Here is a 19,681-nt window from a genome sequence, read left to right on the forward strand (position 1 = left end):
CTGGAATAAAACATTCAAGGGACATTTGTGCAATTTAATATTTACAAAAGCACAATCAAACGCGCATAATGTATATGTCATCATCAAGTTAATTTTTGGTTTCCCAATTACCGTTTCTTCCACAAAGCTGACCTTTGTAGGTCAAACCAGGTAGTCAACCAAATTTCCAAAACAACCATGGCGTTTCTGTTACATTACGAGCTATAATTTATGGCAGCTACAAAAAAAGGAACTTCTATACTTAAATTTTAGCCGAGAAAACAATTTAGATGTTTATATTGCAGCTCATGTAAATCCAGACAGAAGTAAGCTGGGTAGGTTATCAGTTCAATGTCCCGACTAGGCATTGGACATGATCCATTCTGTTCTTGTTTCTGTTCCTTATTACTTGAGCTTTGCTTTTTTGGCTGATAATGTTTGCGTTACGACGGCCAGAGTCGTCATGTGCTTGATGATGCCAAAGGCTCTTGCTTAACCAGGAAAGTTTGCACAGCGTCCATCAGATGCCCGATATCTACGTTCTTCAAAGAGCCTTATCTCATTTGGTGGACATGAAAGACCCAACAGAACTCCAGTTTAAGGGTTAGAAAACTCACAGATGAGCCTAATTTATGACCTCATTGTTGAAAATTCTAGAACAGTTGTTATTACAGACTAACCAGAGACTTCCCAAGGTACTAAGGTACTTTGGGAAGTCACTCAACATTACATGGGCTCAGGCTCCCTGTTTGATAGCTCATGTTAACCAAGGTTTCATATATGGAGAACCTAGGAACTAAGGTTTGAATCTAAGGAACCCAGTTTTCAACCCATTGGTAATTTGATGAAAATCTGCACTGAGGTTGCTATAACCACTGATTATTTGTAAGTGACAGGGAGCTCTTCGGTTTTATGTTCTCAGACCCTAAAGATTTATAACAATTACATTTCAGACTTTTATATTTTGATATCAGACACACAAGGGAGACAGAAATCAAGTTTATACATGACTCAATTTACAAATGGATATGGGTATGATTTAAACAAATAATCCAAACATCATTAGTGGTAGATGATTTATTAACATCTACTGCTAATGAAAAAAGATATAGAGTCACATCAATTTTTGGGGGCCTCAGAGATGTCGTTTTCAGGTCTGGATTTACCAGCGCATGTTAAAATATTAAACCATCAATTACACATTTGTTCTTGTAAATAGACAGACATGCCATTATTTTTATTTTTTATAGAACCACTCCAAGTATTGGGCCATTTATTTTATAAACCCAATAACATGTTATTTATATAGTAGATCACATTTGGCAGATTTTCTAAATCTTGACAGACACAATCTGATAATATATTTTTACATAGAAGGAAAAGGGGGAAACGTCTATATAGAAGCCATACCCATACTTGGGAACTTCTGAGCTCCGGCTACCCGGAGCCTTCCCTTGCGGGACGCGGCCAGGACTGCCCGCTGATGTAGTGGGTGGTCCCACTGACGTCGGTGGGCGGTCCTGCTGATGTTGGCGGGCGGTCTCGCCACTGCTGGGGGGCGCTCCCGCTCATGTTGGTGGGCATTCTCGCTGACATTGCGGGAAACACCCCCATTTAAAGGGAAGAGTTCCCAGGTATGCTCATAATGTTCAATCGCTATAATATATATTTTTTCGGTTGAAGAAAAACGTAATAATAAATAACTACGCCATTGAGCACGTTTTCATGTGATTAATAAACTAAAAAGTAATTTTATAACACAAACACTACAGAAATCTTTAAAAAAAGCATTTAAGAGGAAACGCCAGTTTGTTTAAACAAAGTAAACATAATGCAGCAATTCTTTGAATGAAAAGCATGGTAAATAATTAATGTCATTGTGGGTTTTACACAACCACTGGACTCATTTATCAAATATATTGTTTCACTTGCACGGTATAGCATGTAAAGCAAATAAACCACGGCAGATCAGGAATAAATAACAATGGCTGTTAATAACTAATAGCGATTTATAATAATAAAATATAACTGTTTTGATTGGGAAATGAAATGAGATTTTCCTTCAAAATATCAAACTGGGGGTGGCTGCGCTTAGACCTGCTGCTGGGGCAGGTAATAGAATACCGCAGGTCTTCAGGCTGTTGATGGGGCTATTGGGGCAATAAAAGGCGGAACACATGATGAAGTAGTGGAAAATTAATCTTTTTACCTTCCAATGCAACATATTAGAAACTTATTTTTCCAGACACAGAGCATTCAAGAATTTTGTGAAGAACAGGAGGAACTAAAAGTCAATGCTAGATGATATTTCGAATCAGGCAGAAATTCAGCAATCAGGACACATTCAGCCCATTCAGCGACGGCAGAAAGTACAAGTAGCTGTAGGACCTGCAGCTGTCAGAGGCCAACGTCAAGCAGGTTCCTCCTCATCATCAAACAGGGACTGATGAAACTTTCAAAGTGATTCGGAAGACTTCTTGAAACGTATTCAGCTCTGAGACCTTTTATTCATAAATAGAAAAACACACTTGAGAAAAGTCGAGAACGTCTTACAAAGAAAGTATTAAAATAGAGATGGGAAAAACATGCGGTCTTAGAAACAGAGACGTGCTTTTGCTTTTTGTCAATCGTTTTAAATGGTTTAGGGATACTTATTTTAAATGTTCACCATTCTTAACTAATTAATTATCTTCATCCTGAAGTTCTTCCCCTACTTCTAACCCAACTCAAATGGCTTTCTGAACCAATCAATTATGAGTTTAAAAAAAAAATCAAAAAAATAAATAAAATAAATAAATAAGTTACGCTAATTCTCCCCCCTGGCCACACTTTTGGTGAGTTTATAATATTTATAATTTGCCTATTTTAACAAAATTACTTGAATGTATTTAGTATTTGGGAAATGTGTCAGGTCCGCTTTAAATAATTGTTTTATGATTGGTTCAAAAACCACCTATTTCAGGCATAAATATTGGGGATTCCATCACACTATACAGTCATGTATTACTTATGCCACCACTACGTCAACGTGAAGGAATCTGCAATATTTATGCCTTAGGTAGGTGTTTTTTTAATTCTGGACATTCTTGCTATGTTTTGTGTAGTTATTGGTCATTATTATTATAATAATACAGCCCATCCTGTCACACAGGAGAATCATTAGTGGTGTCCAGAGACGGATTTTAACCAGGTTGAAGGTCTCTTATGGGTTCAAATGCAAAGCAGTCCTACTGATTCCGCTCTTTGGGAAACAATATAGCCATAAAACATTAGATAGGACTCATCAAACTTGGGGTACTTAGTAGTGGGATATGGCCATATAATTTGAGGGATGACCAATATTTATGTCTTAGATAGTTTTTGTTTATGGTATTCATTGTGCGAATTCTGGATATGATTGGATGAGTTTGATGTGGAAGAACTTGACCGGCCGCCCAGAGCCCTGACTTCAACCCCATCAAACATCTTTGGGACGAACTGGAACAGAGATTGTGAGCCAGACCTTCTCACCCAACGTCAATGCCTAATCTCACAAACGCTCTACTGGATGAATGGGCAAAAAAAGAAACCACAAATCTTGTGGAAAGCCTTCCCAGAAGAGTTGAAGCTGTTATAGCTCCAAGGGGGGGGGGCCAACTTCATATTAATGTCTATGTATTTAGAATGGGATGCCATTGAAGTTACTTTTGGTGTAATGGTCAGGCGTCCCAATACTTTTGTCCACATATTGTATATATCCAGAACTAATGCCACAAGACGAGTTATTGTAGCATTTATGAACAGATAGAATTCCATAGCATGGTCTATTGGCATTTCTATATTATTGATCACACATCTTTTGCCTAATTACCACTAATCAACCAGTTCTAAAATCCAGTAGTAGTCGATTGACTTTTTTAGTTGCATTATAAACCTTGTTTTGTTTTCCACAAGCTGCAGGGTAAGCACTTTTTAAAATCACCCCTTTTCATGAGTAAACTCCACGTCCGCTACACAATTCACAATAAAATCTCGGGAGAATTCATTTAGTCGACACAACTTATTGATCTGTATAACTTATATTTAGAACAGGTTTCTCCGCTTAAACATCTAAAAGACAAATAGAGTATTCCAGGGGTTTAGATATCAAAAGGTCTACGAACAAAATCTAATCTCATGTATTTTATAGATAGCATAACTATACAGAGGTGAAGTAACCAAAATGTTCCTGATAATAAACATTGTATAGTTTCCATGGTTAGCTCTGTGCACAAAAGTGAAATATAAATTAAATGAACATAGCTGAGCCGGAGAAACACAATTACTATTCAATTTATGTTATACGTATATATTTTTTTTATAGTAATCTATAGTGTATTAATAAAAACAATGGGTTTCTTTTGTAGTTTTCTATGGTTTCTGACCTTGACTATGCCCTATGGTGATCCAATCAGCCAATGGTAACGCATGTACAGTGCTTCCCCCTACAGTGTTTACAATGTATTGCGGCGCAACTGAGTCACTCCCTTTTATGGTTTCCATGTTGAGTCTTTACAGCAGGAAACACAGGCATTATCACAATGATAATATATTGATACAATTGTAAAATAAATATAAAGGATTATAAATTAAATTTGAAATAGTTCCATGCTACGATTTCTATGTTTTATGTTCTTGCCCAAACAGTGAGAGATTTACCTTCAAAACTGGTCAAGCTTGAACTAAGCCCACTGGGTGATCCAGGCTCAGATAGCTTTTTTGTAAAAGATGAACTTTTCATTAATTGTTCATCTGTTATTTAATGCAATTTAATCGCAGTTACAAAGGATTAGGTAATATACTCTACAGAACGTTAAAACATCAGGAAGATGTGGGTCGTAATTCATCGGAAAAGATAGAAAATAAATGAGCTTGGGTCAAATAGCCTTGAAGAATGAAAGACCAAAGACACCTCATAATATATTCGATGGTGGGTGAATCTGACATCACTGTTCTACGTGATAAAGGCCAAGCATGTACAAAATTGTGACAAGCAGAACTACGTTTAGTAGAAGACAGAAAGACCGTGTAAAAATACTTGACTGGTTTAGAATCAGAAGGTCAACATTTTAATAACTCATTTAAAAAGAATACAATTACCCTTTTTTTTACTAGAGGTGATGATTTTGGAGAATAAAAAAAAGGGTGACATTTAATACTTTGGATTAAAAGAAAAAAAATTCTATTGCGTTGTATCAAAGAATGGCTCAGAATATAAATATTGAACATAAGGTAGTGAAAGGAGCTGATTGGAATAACACTTTTGGTGGAAAAAGTATCTAATTGAATAATGCATCTCGTTCTATTACCTTATTGACTAGAGGAGGAAAGGGAAACGCATCTAATTCCCTAAGATAAAAAAGAAGTTGCCATCAATTATTAGAATTTTTCTTTTTACATTCAAGTCATTTCATTTGTAGAATTCCCTAGCAAGACATAAAACAGTAAATCTATAATTAATAACCCACCAGCTATTCATGTTTTGAGCAGATCCCTAGTTGCTCCTTGGAGAACTCATTTTGCAGTTCTATAGGTTTTTTTAAGGCTGATTAGGCTGCCCGCTATAATAGTCGGTGACCAAGATTTGTGTCAATTGGTTTCGGTGTTCATGTGCTCTGCAGTGTTATTTGTAGCATATTTCTAAATATGTATCACTCCCTTTCTTAAATATGAAGTCAATATGGAGCCACCGGGCAGAGCTTCGGAGATATTCCCTCCTCGTTCCTCCAATCGGGGGAGAGAGTATGGGTATAGGCTCAGACCTTTTGTAGATGTGCTCCTGGGGCCCTGGTTAACGAAGATGATAAAGAGGAGTATGCCCCTCCACAGGATTTTGTCCAAGGGGGGGGTAATATTTATACATTTTTATATTTATATAAAAACTAACCTGGCACTACAGTAGTTGAGTACTCACTTTACCATGATACTTAATATACCAGACTGAGAGTCATGGGAAATGTAGTCTCAACAGCTGGAGTATTAACTAACCCTAGCTGTAATACATGTTTGAAATAAACTACCTTGTGTCTGCAGCATGCAAACTGTGTCTGCCCAGGCGGGGACTCTGTGCTTGTAAAGGAACAGCTGGCAGAGTGAAATGGAGGAGACCAGCTAGAGGGAGACGAAGAGAGCAGACCAAACCACTCTGATCGAAGGGGGTTACAGAATTAAAGTTTTTTTTTGCTGCACTCCCCTGACTACCAAGTGTTTTTTTTCTGCTTTATATGCCTAGTTAACATACTCTAAACAACCTACTCGATCCCCTGCTGCCGTTGCAGTGGGCCTCCTTGAATTTCCAGGGTGGGGCAAGTGCTTTACTTTTGCCCCCCCCATCCAGATGCCTACGCCATGGAATAGAGGATGAAAAATAAGGACAGAAGAAAGAAAAGAGAAAAACAAGAAGAGGCAAGATAAGTAGCAGAGCTGCGGAAAAGGAAACAGGGACATGGAAGAGGTCAGTGGAGAAGGTAGGAAGACATTGAGAGAGAGCACGAGACAGCGAGACTGTAAAAGCGTGATACAGCCTGAAATAGCGTAAAAGCTTCTTCATTTTTAGACATTTGTGAGAAATAATGAAATTGGCTAATTTTGTTAAATTAAAATTTGTATGAATCACAAAAGTCTAGTGTGAGGTCTTGTGATGAAATAATTTTGAGTAGCACCATAAACTTCCCAGACTGAGAAAGGTAGTGTGGTAACTTGTCTTCTCCCCATAAACAAATGGGAATAGGTTAAGGTGGGCGTTCTTAGAATCCTTCCCTCCCACAGTTCACTAAAGGAAGTGATGAAACAGGACGTGATGTCAAATGAAGGGTATATAATATAATACCACACATGGACTCCTTCAGTTCTTTTTCCTTTTCCTCCATGGTGGATGTGGTGAGAGTCAGCTCCCAGCAGTGAGCTATTATCGGATCTGGAGGTTTAACATTGGGTGAGATCAAATTGTGTTAAAGGGAATTGTTATATATGTAGAGAGAGAGAGATAAAAGGGGGTTGTTGTCCTGTGGGGTTTGGCTATGCGTGTGTATAAGAGATAAATGTGTTTGCTGTGTTGTTACCTTATAATAAATACCTTTTAATGTAGACGAACCTTTGTGAGATATATTTTTATATTTGGTTTAAACACCACAGGTAGGACCACCAGCAAAAGCTCACTGGTCGCACCCTTCATGATACTTACCAGTTGATGAATTGTAGATACCCAATTCATCTGAAACTCCCAGATTACAGAATAATTACCCCTAGTCCGTTTTATGGATTACCCAATGTCGGCTTTATGTACAATGTTTCAAGTCTTAACCTTTTCACGTGGCATTTAAAGCCTTTTAACACAAAAGTGGTCATTTCACAGATCGAATTAATTGTGATTGTGATTGTGATTTAGCTTGTGTGTCTTCCAAAAACAATGTACGGAACGAGCCATAATTTATCATTGTACTTCCTGGTATATTAAGTCCTTACATAACAGCTTTTATTCTTTTATAAAATGTTATACACAAACCACATATAATTTTGTTCTTTAGAAGCAAGTTCTGTCGATGACAGCGCAGACAAGTATAAGAAGGATAATACATGGGAGGCTTTAACAATCAAATGAAGTATCATTAGCGCGATCTGTGATTTCACCTGTAGGAGAAAAGTTTTGGGTTGCCTTTGTTTAAATTACTTTTCTCTGAACTGAAGATATAAAGCCCTTGTTTCAAAACTAAAGTAGATGGAGGAAAAACTAAGACAATGGCATTCATTTGATTCCCACAGATGTAGATACAACTTTGTATAAAGATATATAATTATGGGAATTTTTTTTAAAACACTTTTTTTAATAGCGCTACAGAATCCGCAGAAGTGCTACAAACAAGACTAGGATGGAATGAAGATGAAAAGCAGCCCTTTGAGGCAATGAGCCGCTAAATTACACGTTGGCGGCCACCAGCTGGCTATGCAGGTTCCATTTTTATACTCGGCCAGCAGCCACACGCTGGACCTTATCTGCCACTGGATCAGCATTACCGGTAAACATGGGGCGCTGTTGGCTACTCAACAGGTATTTGCCAGATGGCCAGTTCAGGCCTGAAACATGTTGTAATATAATTATCTACTCTATTTTGACTGTGTTGTCCATGTTATAGAGATATTGAGGCCCTTGAGTGGAATACCCCAGGTTTAAACCTTGCTCACCGAGTTGTCTCCTGCAAAAAGAGCTAGGCAAGATATGCATGCCGTATAATTAAGTCAGTGAGGTCACTTTCGAGAAATCTTCTTGCATATAATTAAATACAAAATTGCGAAATAGTTAAAATATTTCAATTATTTGACCCACATTAATTCCTGCTGGCTCCAGGAGAAAAAAATACTAAAAATATTCATTGTGTCAGTTAATATAGATTTTGTGTATTTTGTCCCCCCCCCCCAGTGTCTTCGCATAAGGGGGGTCACCTTCTGGAATTATTTATTCTAGACAGGGCCGGCCCAAGACACAGTGCCGCCTGGGGTGAAGTTTGAAATGCCGCCCCCTGCTCATTATCTACCCTATCTCCCCCCACTTTGTACGTCACTTACCTTCCAGCAGCCCTGAGGCGAGAGTCTCCCTGCTCTGCCACGGTGCGTGCTGCTTCACTGCTGAGCGCTGGAAATTACGTCATATTCTGGCACTCAGCATTACAAGCCGGCACTGAGACCGAGCTAGAGGGGAGAGAGAGGGGCGCCAAGTACTGAAAACTTGATAAAGAAAACCACTCGGTGCCCCTCTCTCCTCTGCAAAAAAAAAAAAAAAAAAAAAAAAAGCCCTTGGGGTGGCAAAGTGCCGCCTGGGGCAATTGCCCCACTCTGCTCCATGGCAGGGCCTGATTCTAGACACTATGAAACAATTTTTTAGGTTAATGTTGTAAATGACTATTGTACATGCTCAGGTGGGATGCCTCTGCCTGCATGACAGGGTGAACGTATAGATGCTATTTCTGGCCTTCTAGTCATGCTTCTTCCACTCCCAGGAGACCAGTTATCCATACAGACATCTTTCCTCCGACCGGATGACAGGCTGACAGGCTATTCGCATTTATCCCACAGGCCGGCTTCCAGTGCTTGTAGAGGGGGCTTCCTCATCAGGGAAGCCACTGTTTGGTCCAGTAAGTTCCTGAGACCGAACTCATGTGGAGAACCGTCATCCACATGTTTTCCACTCCAATCCTGTTGCCACAAAGCCTACCAGGGCATGAAGATACGAGGAACAGCCCTGGTGGTCGTGTGACAACCCAACTGCAGCCGGGGGCTGTAATATATGATATAAGTTCCCAGCCCCACTTGTAATTTTTTTATATATAGGCAGAGCATCTGTGGGGGTGGGTGGTTCAGGACCAATGTGTATGTGTGGGGGTAATTCAAGTATACTATGGGCAGATAGGAAGACATTCTCATTTGAGCCACTTAGTTCTGCTCATCTATTATACCCATTGGTCACTTTATTGATCCAGTAATGGAGACAAAAGCATCAAACAAACCAATACTTCTTCCCAAATTAAAAAAGGGGTTTACTTGTAGATCACAGCCATTGTTAAACACAGTATATACATTACTGGTCATTTCATATATTTTGTAATATATTGATAAAAAGTACATTATAATTAACCCCTTCAACTTGAATAACCTCCCTGACATTTTAGCACCCACAAGTTAATACTGGTTCTCAGCATAATTTACTAAACGGAGATTTAAATTCTATAAAACAATATCCTGCATGACATACTATATACCCCCTTTGTTGGACATAAATATGTACCCTATAGTACACAATCAAATTCATATTAAAAGGGGTGGATTTATATGTAAACTCAGCCGATATTGGTTTTATAGATTTGATTGGTAGGTGCTTTGATAATCTTCTGCTTCCATAAGAAGAGGTTGCGTTTCTTCAGACATCCCTTTCTTCTTTCTCCGACACGCCAAGCCAACTATCGTGGCAATTACAGCAGTAATTAAACCACCGACTACTGCAGCTCCCACAAGCCACTGCCAAATCCTCTGTGCTTGCTCAAGGTACGGCATCAGGAAGTCTTCAATGGATCCTGGAGGGGGGAAAAAAATAATATATGTGCAATGAGTACAGTTATACATGTACAGTAGTTGGTATGTAATAGGCTGTGACATAGTCTGGTTTAGGCCTATGGCTCCCAGCTTTACTAAAACTCGTTGGGTTGGTTGGTTAATAGGGAAGTCACTGAACTCGCCAATTGGCCCATAACACTATGGAAGGGTGTACAGAGTTGGCATAGCCCACCATGATTATATAGGATAGATATATATATTTATATTTTTTTTTTATTTTTTTATTTTTTTTAAACGAATCAGATATTCTGAATAATTGAACCTCGCTGTAATACCTGGCAAGATCATTATTTGTATTAAAGCCTCAGTTTTCTATTGTGCTCAAGCTTCATAAAAAAATAAAAAATAAAAAAATAATTTAACTCATGCATTGGCAATTATTGAAACATTTTACCTACAAGACATCTAACCCATGCAGTCATTGGCTCCAAAATACATTTATAGTGATAAAAAATCCTGTGTTAAGTTTGTTAGCTAGGGTACTTTTTTTTTTTTTAATATCAATGCTCATTTGGTCAAGATTTTTGGGAAAGAAAAAAAAAATATTGTAACCAATTTAAGCAAAAAGTGTGTAGCACTGAATTTGCCATGGTGTAAGGTTACCAAATGCGTTATTTATGTTCCCAGTGTTGATGAAGTTCACAACGAGATGCACTTGTGTGGTGTGTCCACCTCAGATATTTCCAACTCTTGTGTAACATACCCCCGGCTCCTTTAATCTTGTTGGAACAGAGCATTCCTTACCTTTTGTCTCTGTAAATCCACATCGTCGTGATCAGTTATGTCCCGTCTACCCATTGTGGAATATGACCGCACTATGTAACATTTGTTACATGCATACCAACCACATAATAGATACTTTACCGGATTCTGATAGGTAGTCATACTCGTATCCATAATCTCTTGATGGGCCAAAGAATTCTCCATTTGTATATAATGGAAGAAATGGAACCATGTAATATCCTTGATTGTGTCCAATTGGTGCATTGGATTCTGGGTAAATCGTTAACGAAGGCTGGTGTCTTCTAAGCCATTGTTCAAATATGCTGTTTATATATACAAAAAAAAACAACAAAAAAACAATTATCAAATCCACAAGTATAATGGAATTCTAAGTACCGTATTGGCTCGAATATAGGCCGCACTCCCCCCCCCCCACTTTAAGTCTTTAAAGTGGGGGTGTGGCCTATATTCGGGGTCTAGCGCCCGACGGCCGGGACATGCAGTCCCGGGCGCCGGGCAGGCAGCGGGGTTAGGATACAGATCCCCCGCAGCGGTGCAGGGAACCTGCATCCTACTCTCGGATACGCTCAGACAGCCTCCCCTGCCAGCCCTTCCCACGGGGGGAGTGCCGGCACGGGAGATTGTCCAAGCGCATCGCACATACGTTTACCGGCAGCGGCGAGGAGCATGAACGACCTCCGCTGCCGGCACATCTGCTCGATGTGCTTTAACAATCTTCCTTGCCGGAAATTCCCACGGGGGAGTCCCGGCAAGGGAGATTTTTAAAGCACATTTCTGCTCGTTTCTGCTCGCATCGCCGCTGCCGGTGAACGTCTGCGTGAACAATCTTCCTTGCCGGTACTTCTCACGGCGGAAGTGCCGGCACCGGAAGTTGAAGTGTTGTGTAGACGTCGCCCGCCAGCCCTGCAAGACCCCGTAGAGTCTGCACCGGTAAGTCTGGTTGGTGGGTGGGTGGTGACAGAGTGGCAGCATATCTTGGGGGTGGGGGTGCAGAAACCTTTTTCATTAAAAAAAAAAAAAATAACCTAACTTTTAGGGTGCGGCCTATATGCGGGTGCGCCTATATCCGAGCCAATACGGTATAAGTAAAACTACATACACAAATAAGTCTTCTGATTTATTTGGACTAAAGTAATTACATTTTGCATGTTGAGGCATCATTGCAGTGATTTAGCTTTCAGTGGAAGCTATTTTAAACTTAATCTGTGAATTACAGCGACACATTGTAAATATATTAGTAGCGTCATGTATAGTAATTTCCTAAGAAGTCCTAACGCTACAAGAGAAAATCAATTTCAGAAATTTAGAAAAGAACTCTAAGCTTTTCTTCTACCGGCAGTCTTCTTGAGCAGAGCTTCTGGGTAAATTAATATTTATAAATATTAATATCATTTTTGTTTAAATTACATATTGTGTTAAAATGCAAGCCCATTAAAGATTCAGATTTCCATTAATGCGGGGGGGGGGGGGGGGTGAACATGAATCCAAAGACTTATTGCCAAGCATGCACTCACAAACTCCCTCATTCCAAAAGTAAATCCTGGCCATTTTTAACAAGTTTCTACTTTCAATGTAAATAAAAAAACACGCTTAGGTTTTGCAATAAACTGGTTATGAAGTGACTGCAAAAACTTCACACAGAATTTAATCTTTAAACTTTCTTCTGATCTGAAAGGTTGTCAGCTGTCATTACACAGGTCTACCGAGGACATCTAGATAGTGGGAATACAAAATGATTGGGGGGGGGTATGCATAATCTAAAACCCCGAGTAGATCTTCTTGCTCTGAATACCAATTTTCGCTTTGAGTTGGTTTGAAAATCTCATCATGCAAGTCAGTCTCGCAGCCTTGTGTTTATGCCAGTCAAGTACCTTTGGATCATATTTGTGAATGGCATAGATAAAATATCCAGCATACAGCGGGGAAAAGATTTGTATCTCATCACCTTACTGCCCTTCACGCTATCACCAACCAGGATATCAACATGGCGTAAATTAGTAGGGCAAATTGTATTGTGTATGAGCTGCATGCAATTTGGTTGCCTGTCCTACATAGCCCAAAAATGTATTCACAACATTATTTTGGAGACCAAAATGAAGTAGCTGCAGAAGTTTTTGACCTAGTCACCAAAAGCAATGAGAAGAGATAGTCTTGATGTGAACAACAATATAAACATATGAAAATAATTCATTTGAAGAAGAGACCTCCAAAGTCATGAAAATGTATTCAACTTTGTTGACCCAATAAAAGCTATGGCTCTCACTATTCCTTACTTGAGTAAACCCTTAATCAGTTTTTAATTTTGGGCTGTCCCTAGTTTCATTTTCTTATCAGGGAAGCTGCCATTAAGTCCCCCAAGAAGAATCCTCCTGAACAAAGTCTTAGCTACTGGATCCAGAAAATAAATATGGATGTTGATGTATTGCTCCAAGAGAAGAGTGCCCAATAGGTTTGCGATACCTTTGGGTGAACCTAATGTTCTAAGAGTCATGTAGGATGATATGTCTCGAGGACATGGTCATCAGATTGAAGTATAATAAACCTTTTTATATTGCTAAAGCACGTCTTAATAAATGGACAATTCTCACCTATCCACAAATGCATGATGAAGGAGAAAAATAGGGTCATTAGCGGATCCCTGAACCTGAGACATGGAGCCGTTTAGAAAAACATGCAATGAATTGTGCAGAGTGCTCTGCGACCGATCCGAGACTCCGGTCAATGGATCAGCAAAACCTAACAAAAAACAAAACAAAAACCAAACACAAACAATTATAGGACAACATGCTAACCGATACGTTTTTGGGTTACATCGTGACTGTATGATAGCCGATTATGCACATAATTTAGATTAAAGCATTTCATTTGAATACATTTAGCTATCGTCATCACACCACCAAGGCTGCCCAAACAATTTTTACTGCAGGTGAGGAATAACTTAATAGCAGGAGATTCTTTGGTAATCTGGCTCAAAGTGGCTGTCTAGGACCACAAAGCCCCATCCTGTCTGGATTCAACATGCCTGTCAGGATATCGCTAGGGATCTGCCACGGGGCACTTGGCATGACCAGGAGGCTGGCCCTTCCCACAACAATGAAGAGGTAGGTCTGCGCTGCCTATCTCTTGCTATAATTTAGCTCACAAGAAATGCTCGGATATGATAACATATCCCAGCTACCATGTTGGAACTATTGTTTCGGTCTTAGAAACCCACAGACAAGTAATTGTGTCAGATCTCCCAATGAATACAATGGAAGCACAATCAATTAAGTACCAAATTTAATACGGGTTAACCAGGTGCTCAGTTTGTAGAGTATCTTCTTGGTAGAATTCATTAATCCAACGGGGGACAGTATTATTGCATCATCCACCAACCCGCTTTCCTGGCTGAGGTCATTTATCAATCATGGCACCAGGAGACAGCAAAAGACAGCACTGAGCTCAAAGAGTTGATCACTCTGTCAGGAGGAAGCGCAAGCTGGAACTGGGGCGACTACCATACCCTCTGACTTTTTGGGGGTTCTTGCTTCCCACAGGATACTAAATAGAACCTTTTATGAATGGAAAATCCAGTTTGGCTCATGCACAAGCTAGGCTGAGGTTTGGTTTAGATTAGGGTTAGCTCTGTCTTGTCACGGTGGATGTGTTCCTCTAAGTGAAAAATAATTCTAATTTACCATTAATGGCGCAGAAAAGGTTTGCGTATTGTTCATATGGTTTGTAAAATGGAGTCATCTGATTATTTATCACGCAGGGATACTTTTCTAGCATCTGGAAGAAGCCACATAACCACATACCTTCCAAAGTGTTCCGGAAGCTAAAGTTGGCAGATCTATCCATGGGTCCAGTTTCGTAGTCCGTCAGTGCCAGGCATGCCTCGACCTCAGCGGATGTAGGCAGCCTAGGGGTCCTGGTTCTGTCATGTCCCCCAGGATTTCGAATTATGGGCCCTTCATCGGTACCGTTGCACAATGTCCTAAGACTATTGTATTCCTCAGATTGGCTGCACACAACCTGTTAAACATTTTTTTTTTGTGAAGTTAGCGGCATTTAAAGCCAAAATCCTGAGAGGTTATTTTGTTAAGCCAGGATTCCCCTTTTCCATATTTGATAAACCCACACAAAATTATACAGTTTTGTTCAAGTCAAGTAGGGCTCACATACATACATACATACCATAGTTAGTGATGTGTAAAAAACAAAAAAACAAAACAAAAAAAACCAAAACTCTAATATACGCTGTAGGTGACACAGCTGAACAATGACCCAGTTTATGTTAGTCAACATCCTATGATTATTGTAATACTTTATATAAAAATGTATGGTAGGGCAACAGCGTGTTGCACGTAAATAAATTTAAATAATTTGCAGTAGTGTTGTGTGTGTCTTATTTCAACATAAACATATGAGGGAAAAACGCAAGAAACAAATGCATAGCTCTGCCTTCGGTCCTTAAAAAAAAAAAAAAAAAAAAAAAAAAAAAAAATATATCCCTTGTGACCCGCTTCTTTAAGGGCGCCTCCGAATTTACGCCTAAAATGCCCTTCCTGCCATAATCCTTTAGCTCACCTTTCCTAGTCCCTCTCCTGCAGGAATTACACTAGCGTGGCTGCTCCATCCCTAACAATGGCACTTTTACCTATTGTGTAATAAACCCCAGCTCCCTCTAGATTGCAAGCTCATATGCACGTCACCTGTTTCTGTATGTCATATTGTTACGCCCGGTCTACCCTTTGTACAGCGCTGCAGACTCACTGGGCTCTCCTTAAAATGTTACCATTTTATTTAATATAAAATATTTTCTAAAAATATGTTTGAAACTTTCTCCCGCTCCTTCCCCTGATGTGTTGGTGCTGATCACACTGATCAGCAAGCAGGACGCCATAGCCCTGCATTGCTGATCGCAATATGTGCGATCAGTCAATCCTTAAGTGAACTTCTGGTAGGTGTCAGCAGTGACACCTACCGGAAGGGAATGTAGAATTAGGCATTCCTTACATAAAGGTGTACCGGCACTCGCGCCAAGCGCCCTTACACATGATTGGTCAGCAGGAAGCCAGCATCAACTGGGAAGAGTCCAGGCTTTCAATACACAGCATGATCTATTGTGTAGCGGCTGCAACTAAGTCAGGACATATGGTACATCCTAAGGGGCAAGAACGAGTTAAGGCCCCTACACTTTAACCTTTGTGGCTGCCCTAGGCCCGATGTAGGGCAGTGCCCCCAGACACCCCACAAAAGAGTGGTTTAAATCCTATATTTTAATCCTCTGAGGTTGGATAAACATAATTCCTTTAGAATGAGGAGTATTATGCCATTTTTTCCCCCACACTGGATAAAACAAAACCCAAATACCTTGGGCAATTTGAGAGACTTTTCATTGCAGCCAAAGGAGGAAATATTAATTCAGGCAAGGTCATTGCAAAACACAACTAACAACAATACATAGGTGGAAAAGTGCTAGAAAGAAAAATTGCATTTAAATCTACTTTAATTATATAAAAATGACCCTCAAGAGGATAAGCCTGTGTTGCACTATCCATTTCTGTATTTGAGCCAGTATACCAGAATAAGCTACAGCTAAGCAAAAGAACAAGAATTATAACGTTACATAACATGGGCGCAAGAAAAGGGTGTAAACTAGCATTAAAAGTCAACATTATACTTAATGGACAATAGCAATGAGAAACCTACCTTGATGTGAATAATTTCATCTCGGCCGCATGATACCGTTTAGAAAATAAGCCCCACTAAATTGCAGAGCTGTAGGGGAGCCTCTCATATCTTCTTAGAACAAGGATTTCTTACTAATTAACTAGTTACTAGTCTTGTTAAGGCAGAAGGTTAAACAGGTACTTCTTAATAAGCCACTTGTTTAGAACCTTAAAGCCTCAATGATTAGCCCATTTACTTTAACGGTCAATCTCTAGCATACTGATCATCAGACATGTTCCTATCCCCCAAAAATAATCATCAGGAGCATATAATTTATAACACACCACACCTATTAAAAAGCATTAAACACACAGCTCCCTAGGAATTCATTGCAGCCAGTTTTACTAGCCACAGATAATGTATGAAGCATAATGTCACACACTCTGTTATGGTGGGACCACTCTATGACAGGATTACAAGGAAACCCAATTTGAAAGGATATTAATCTGGTTGGCTGTGTCCTTTAAAATTTACATTTCCATACAAGTTACAAAACAGAAAATATAAGCTTCATAAATAATAGAACACACACACACACACACCAAAAGTGGTAGAAATACAGTAGGTAGTCAACACATGACCCTGAAATGTATACTTAACTTACCTGCCAAGATGAGAAGAAGGATGCAGGGCTGAGAATGCCAGGGGTGGTGGGATGGTTGCCCCCCATAAGATCATCTGTACAAATATCACACTGCTCTGCATCTCTCCAGTCCCAGTAGGGGATGGTGAAGTTCTCATCCCCAGTAGCCTTCTGAATCTCATGCTCCCAATGGAGCAAGAAAAACCTGTGCCATGGGACAAAGGCTGGGGCTTCATGGGCAAAGTCTATGTCCCTCCAAACCGTGCCCTCTCCTAGGAAGGCATCTCTGGAAGCATAGTAGTGCAACCAGACAAACAGATCATACACGTTTATATCTGCAAACATGGGACTGGATCCATTGTTCATCTGAGAGTAGGTACCCGTGGCTATCACATAATCAGGGCTGATGGTGTGCTTGGCCAAGTTAAGGTAAGCAATGAACTTGTTCCTCTCAGCAGTGGTCATCTTGAAGATCTCCTTCCTGATCATCAACCTCCTTTGAGTGCAGTTTGGACCAATAAAGCCAAATTTGCACTCACCACAGTTGGCTCCCATAAAATTACCTTGACATTGACAAGTCCTGTTGTAGAATACAATAGGCCAGTTTTCTCTGTCATCAATCCCACTAAAGGGAAACTGGGAACCAGAAGTGGAATTAGACAGCAGGACATCTTGACAGGTCCCCCTACCAGACAGCTCTCCACACGGGGAACCATCTCCAGACCAAACTGGACAACACTCCTTGCTTAAGAGGACTTCAGGTGAAGTGCAGGCTCTGGGGAACTGTCCATGCCCCAAATGGACACGCAGAAACAGACTTCCAAGGAACAGAAGAAACATGTTTCACTTTCTCCTGCAAGACCTCCTGTGATCTTTCCACCAGCTTAAGCAAGTCTTACCCTTTCCCTCCCCTTATTAATTGAGATGGACACGTGTTATGGCTTATAGTATTTTTTCAGCCTCTACAAGTGATGAAGATCTATGACCCCACCCTCACTTAAAACTCCAGGATCCAACTCATGGTTAATAGGAATGTGACTTCAGTATCATGAATGGCATATATCATATTTACAAAGAAACCATTCAGTCCATCTGAATGTATCAATTAAACATTCCCACTTCCTGATGACAAATTAAGGGCCATACTTAAATCTCACTGCCAAACAATATGTTAAAAACGATTTATTTTTGATCTCTAATTAGCCAAACAAATATTATTGGAGACAAATTAAATCAGGACCTTGAAAGAAGTGTAGCTAATGAATGTGAAATGCTTTGGTGGCATGTGACAATAACCCAAACCCTTTAAAAGTAGGAAAAACATTTTATAAAAAGTTATAGGAAGTGTGGCATTAACTTTTCATCATCAATGGACATTTAACTCTTTGTGGAATTGTTTTTTTTTTTTTATTGCTCTTACATGTACTACAAAACCAGCTTACAATAAAGCATTCTGATTTGCAGAGTTCTCGGTCAGAGGCAAAACTATCCTTTAGTCTATTGATCAGTATTAATTGTTTATTGATGGTTTCTGTTGTCAACGAATTTGATTTAACCCTTTTTACACGCCAAAGATCAGTAACTGAAAAGGTTTTCTATTTAAAAAACCTTGATTGTCACTTATCCCATCATTTAAAATGATCAATGAAAGGGTGTACAGAATATCCTCATAGCATTTGTAAGAATGTTGCAGGGGTGAGAATTATGCTGGTGGTAAGAATGTTGCAGGTGTGAGAATGAATGTGATAAATGTCACTGATTTGACTATACATTATAAGGGGCTAGGCAAACTTTCCACAGTAGAACCACACTGGAGTTTGATCTTTATAATGAATAGTGCAGCCAAAGAGTTAGAACACAACTATCCTGCAAACTCTCCTTTTAGTGAATAAATCACATAAAATTTGATGCCAGATATAAACCATACCTGTTTGATCCTGATGTAAAGACTCAGAGCCTAATTAGTGCTAAGTCTAGTCTTAGATTCAGGCTAGACAAATACCTAGCCTATCCATGTTCAAACTCTTTTTTGCTGTGCTAACATCTACCATTTCTGCTGGGAGGCCGTTCCATTCATCCACCACCATCTCAGTAAAGTAAATCTTCCTTATGTTACATCTAATCCTCTGACCCGCTAGTTTTAGATTAACGAGCCCCCTGTTCTAAGTTAGAAGCCTCTGGACATGAAAGGCGACCCGTGCTCTCCGCTCGCTGCCTTTCCTTCATCAGGAGCTCAGCACATGACGAACACGAGGTTCACAAATCCTTTCTGCTCCTAGCCCTGGGAATCACCTTTAGAACATCACAGATAAAATAAGCCGACGGCTAAAAAATGCAACATTCATTACATAGTTTGCGGGAAACTAGAAAAATATTTTTAAATTAAAATTCGACTCAAACTTATATAAAGTACGCGTTTGTCGATTTAAAGGGACATTACAGAAATTTTGATCTATAAAACATATGATTATTATTTTCTGCCCAACAGCTCAAATATCATTTCTTGTGTAATTGTATTAAACTAAAATAGAAATAAAG

At 39.6% G+C, this 19,681-nt stretch overlaps 1 protein-coding gene across 2 annotated transcripts; it reads right to left on the reverse strand.

Annotated features, from left to right (window-relative positions):
• Nucleotides 1-9,843: 9,843 nt before the first annotated feature.
• LOC149280614 (tyrosinase-like) lies at nt 9,844-17,983 on the reverse strand. Of its 2 annotated transcripts, none has more exons than XM_089500306.1 (5): nt 17,165-17,983; nt 14,643-14,859; nt 13,434-13,581; nt 10,971-11,147; nt 9,844-10,069 (listed from the first exon to the last, which is right to left on the reverse strand). In XM_089500306.1, the coding sequence occupies exons 1-5, from the start codon at nt 17,981-17,983 to the stop codon at nt 9,844-9,846; spliced, it is 1,587 nt and encodes a 528-aa protein (XP_089356432.1). The 2 variants fall into 2 exon arrangements, with proteins under 2 accessions (XP_089356432.1, XP_089356433.1); XM_089500307.1 differs by having other exon boundaries at nt 9,844-10,061; nt 10,966-11,147.
• Between the last annotated feature and the right edge of the window lie 1,698 nt (nt 17,984-19,681).

Source organism: Sceloporus occidentalis, unplaced genomic scaffold, assembly GCF_023333645.1.
Source record: "Sceloporus occidentalis isolate IW3139 unplaced genomic scaffold, rSceOcc1.0.p SCAF_151, whole genome shotgun sequence".
NCBI classification, from domain to species: Eukaryota; Metazoa; Chordata; class Lepidosauria; order Squamata; family Phrynosomatidae; genus Sceloporus; species Sceloporus occidentalis.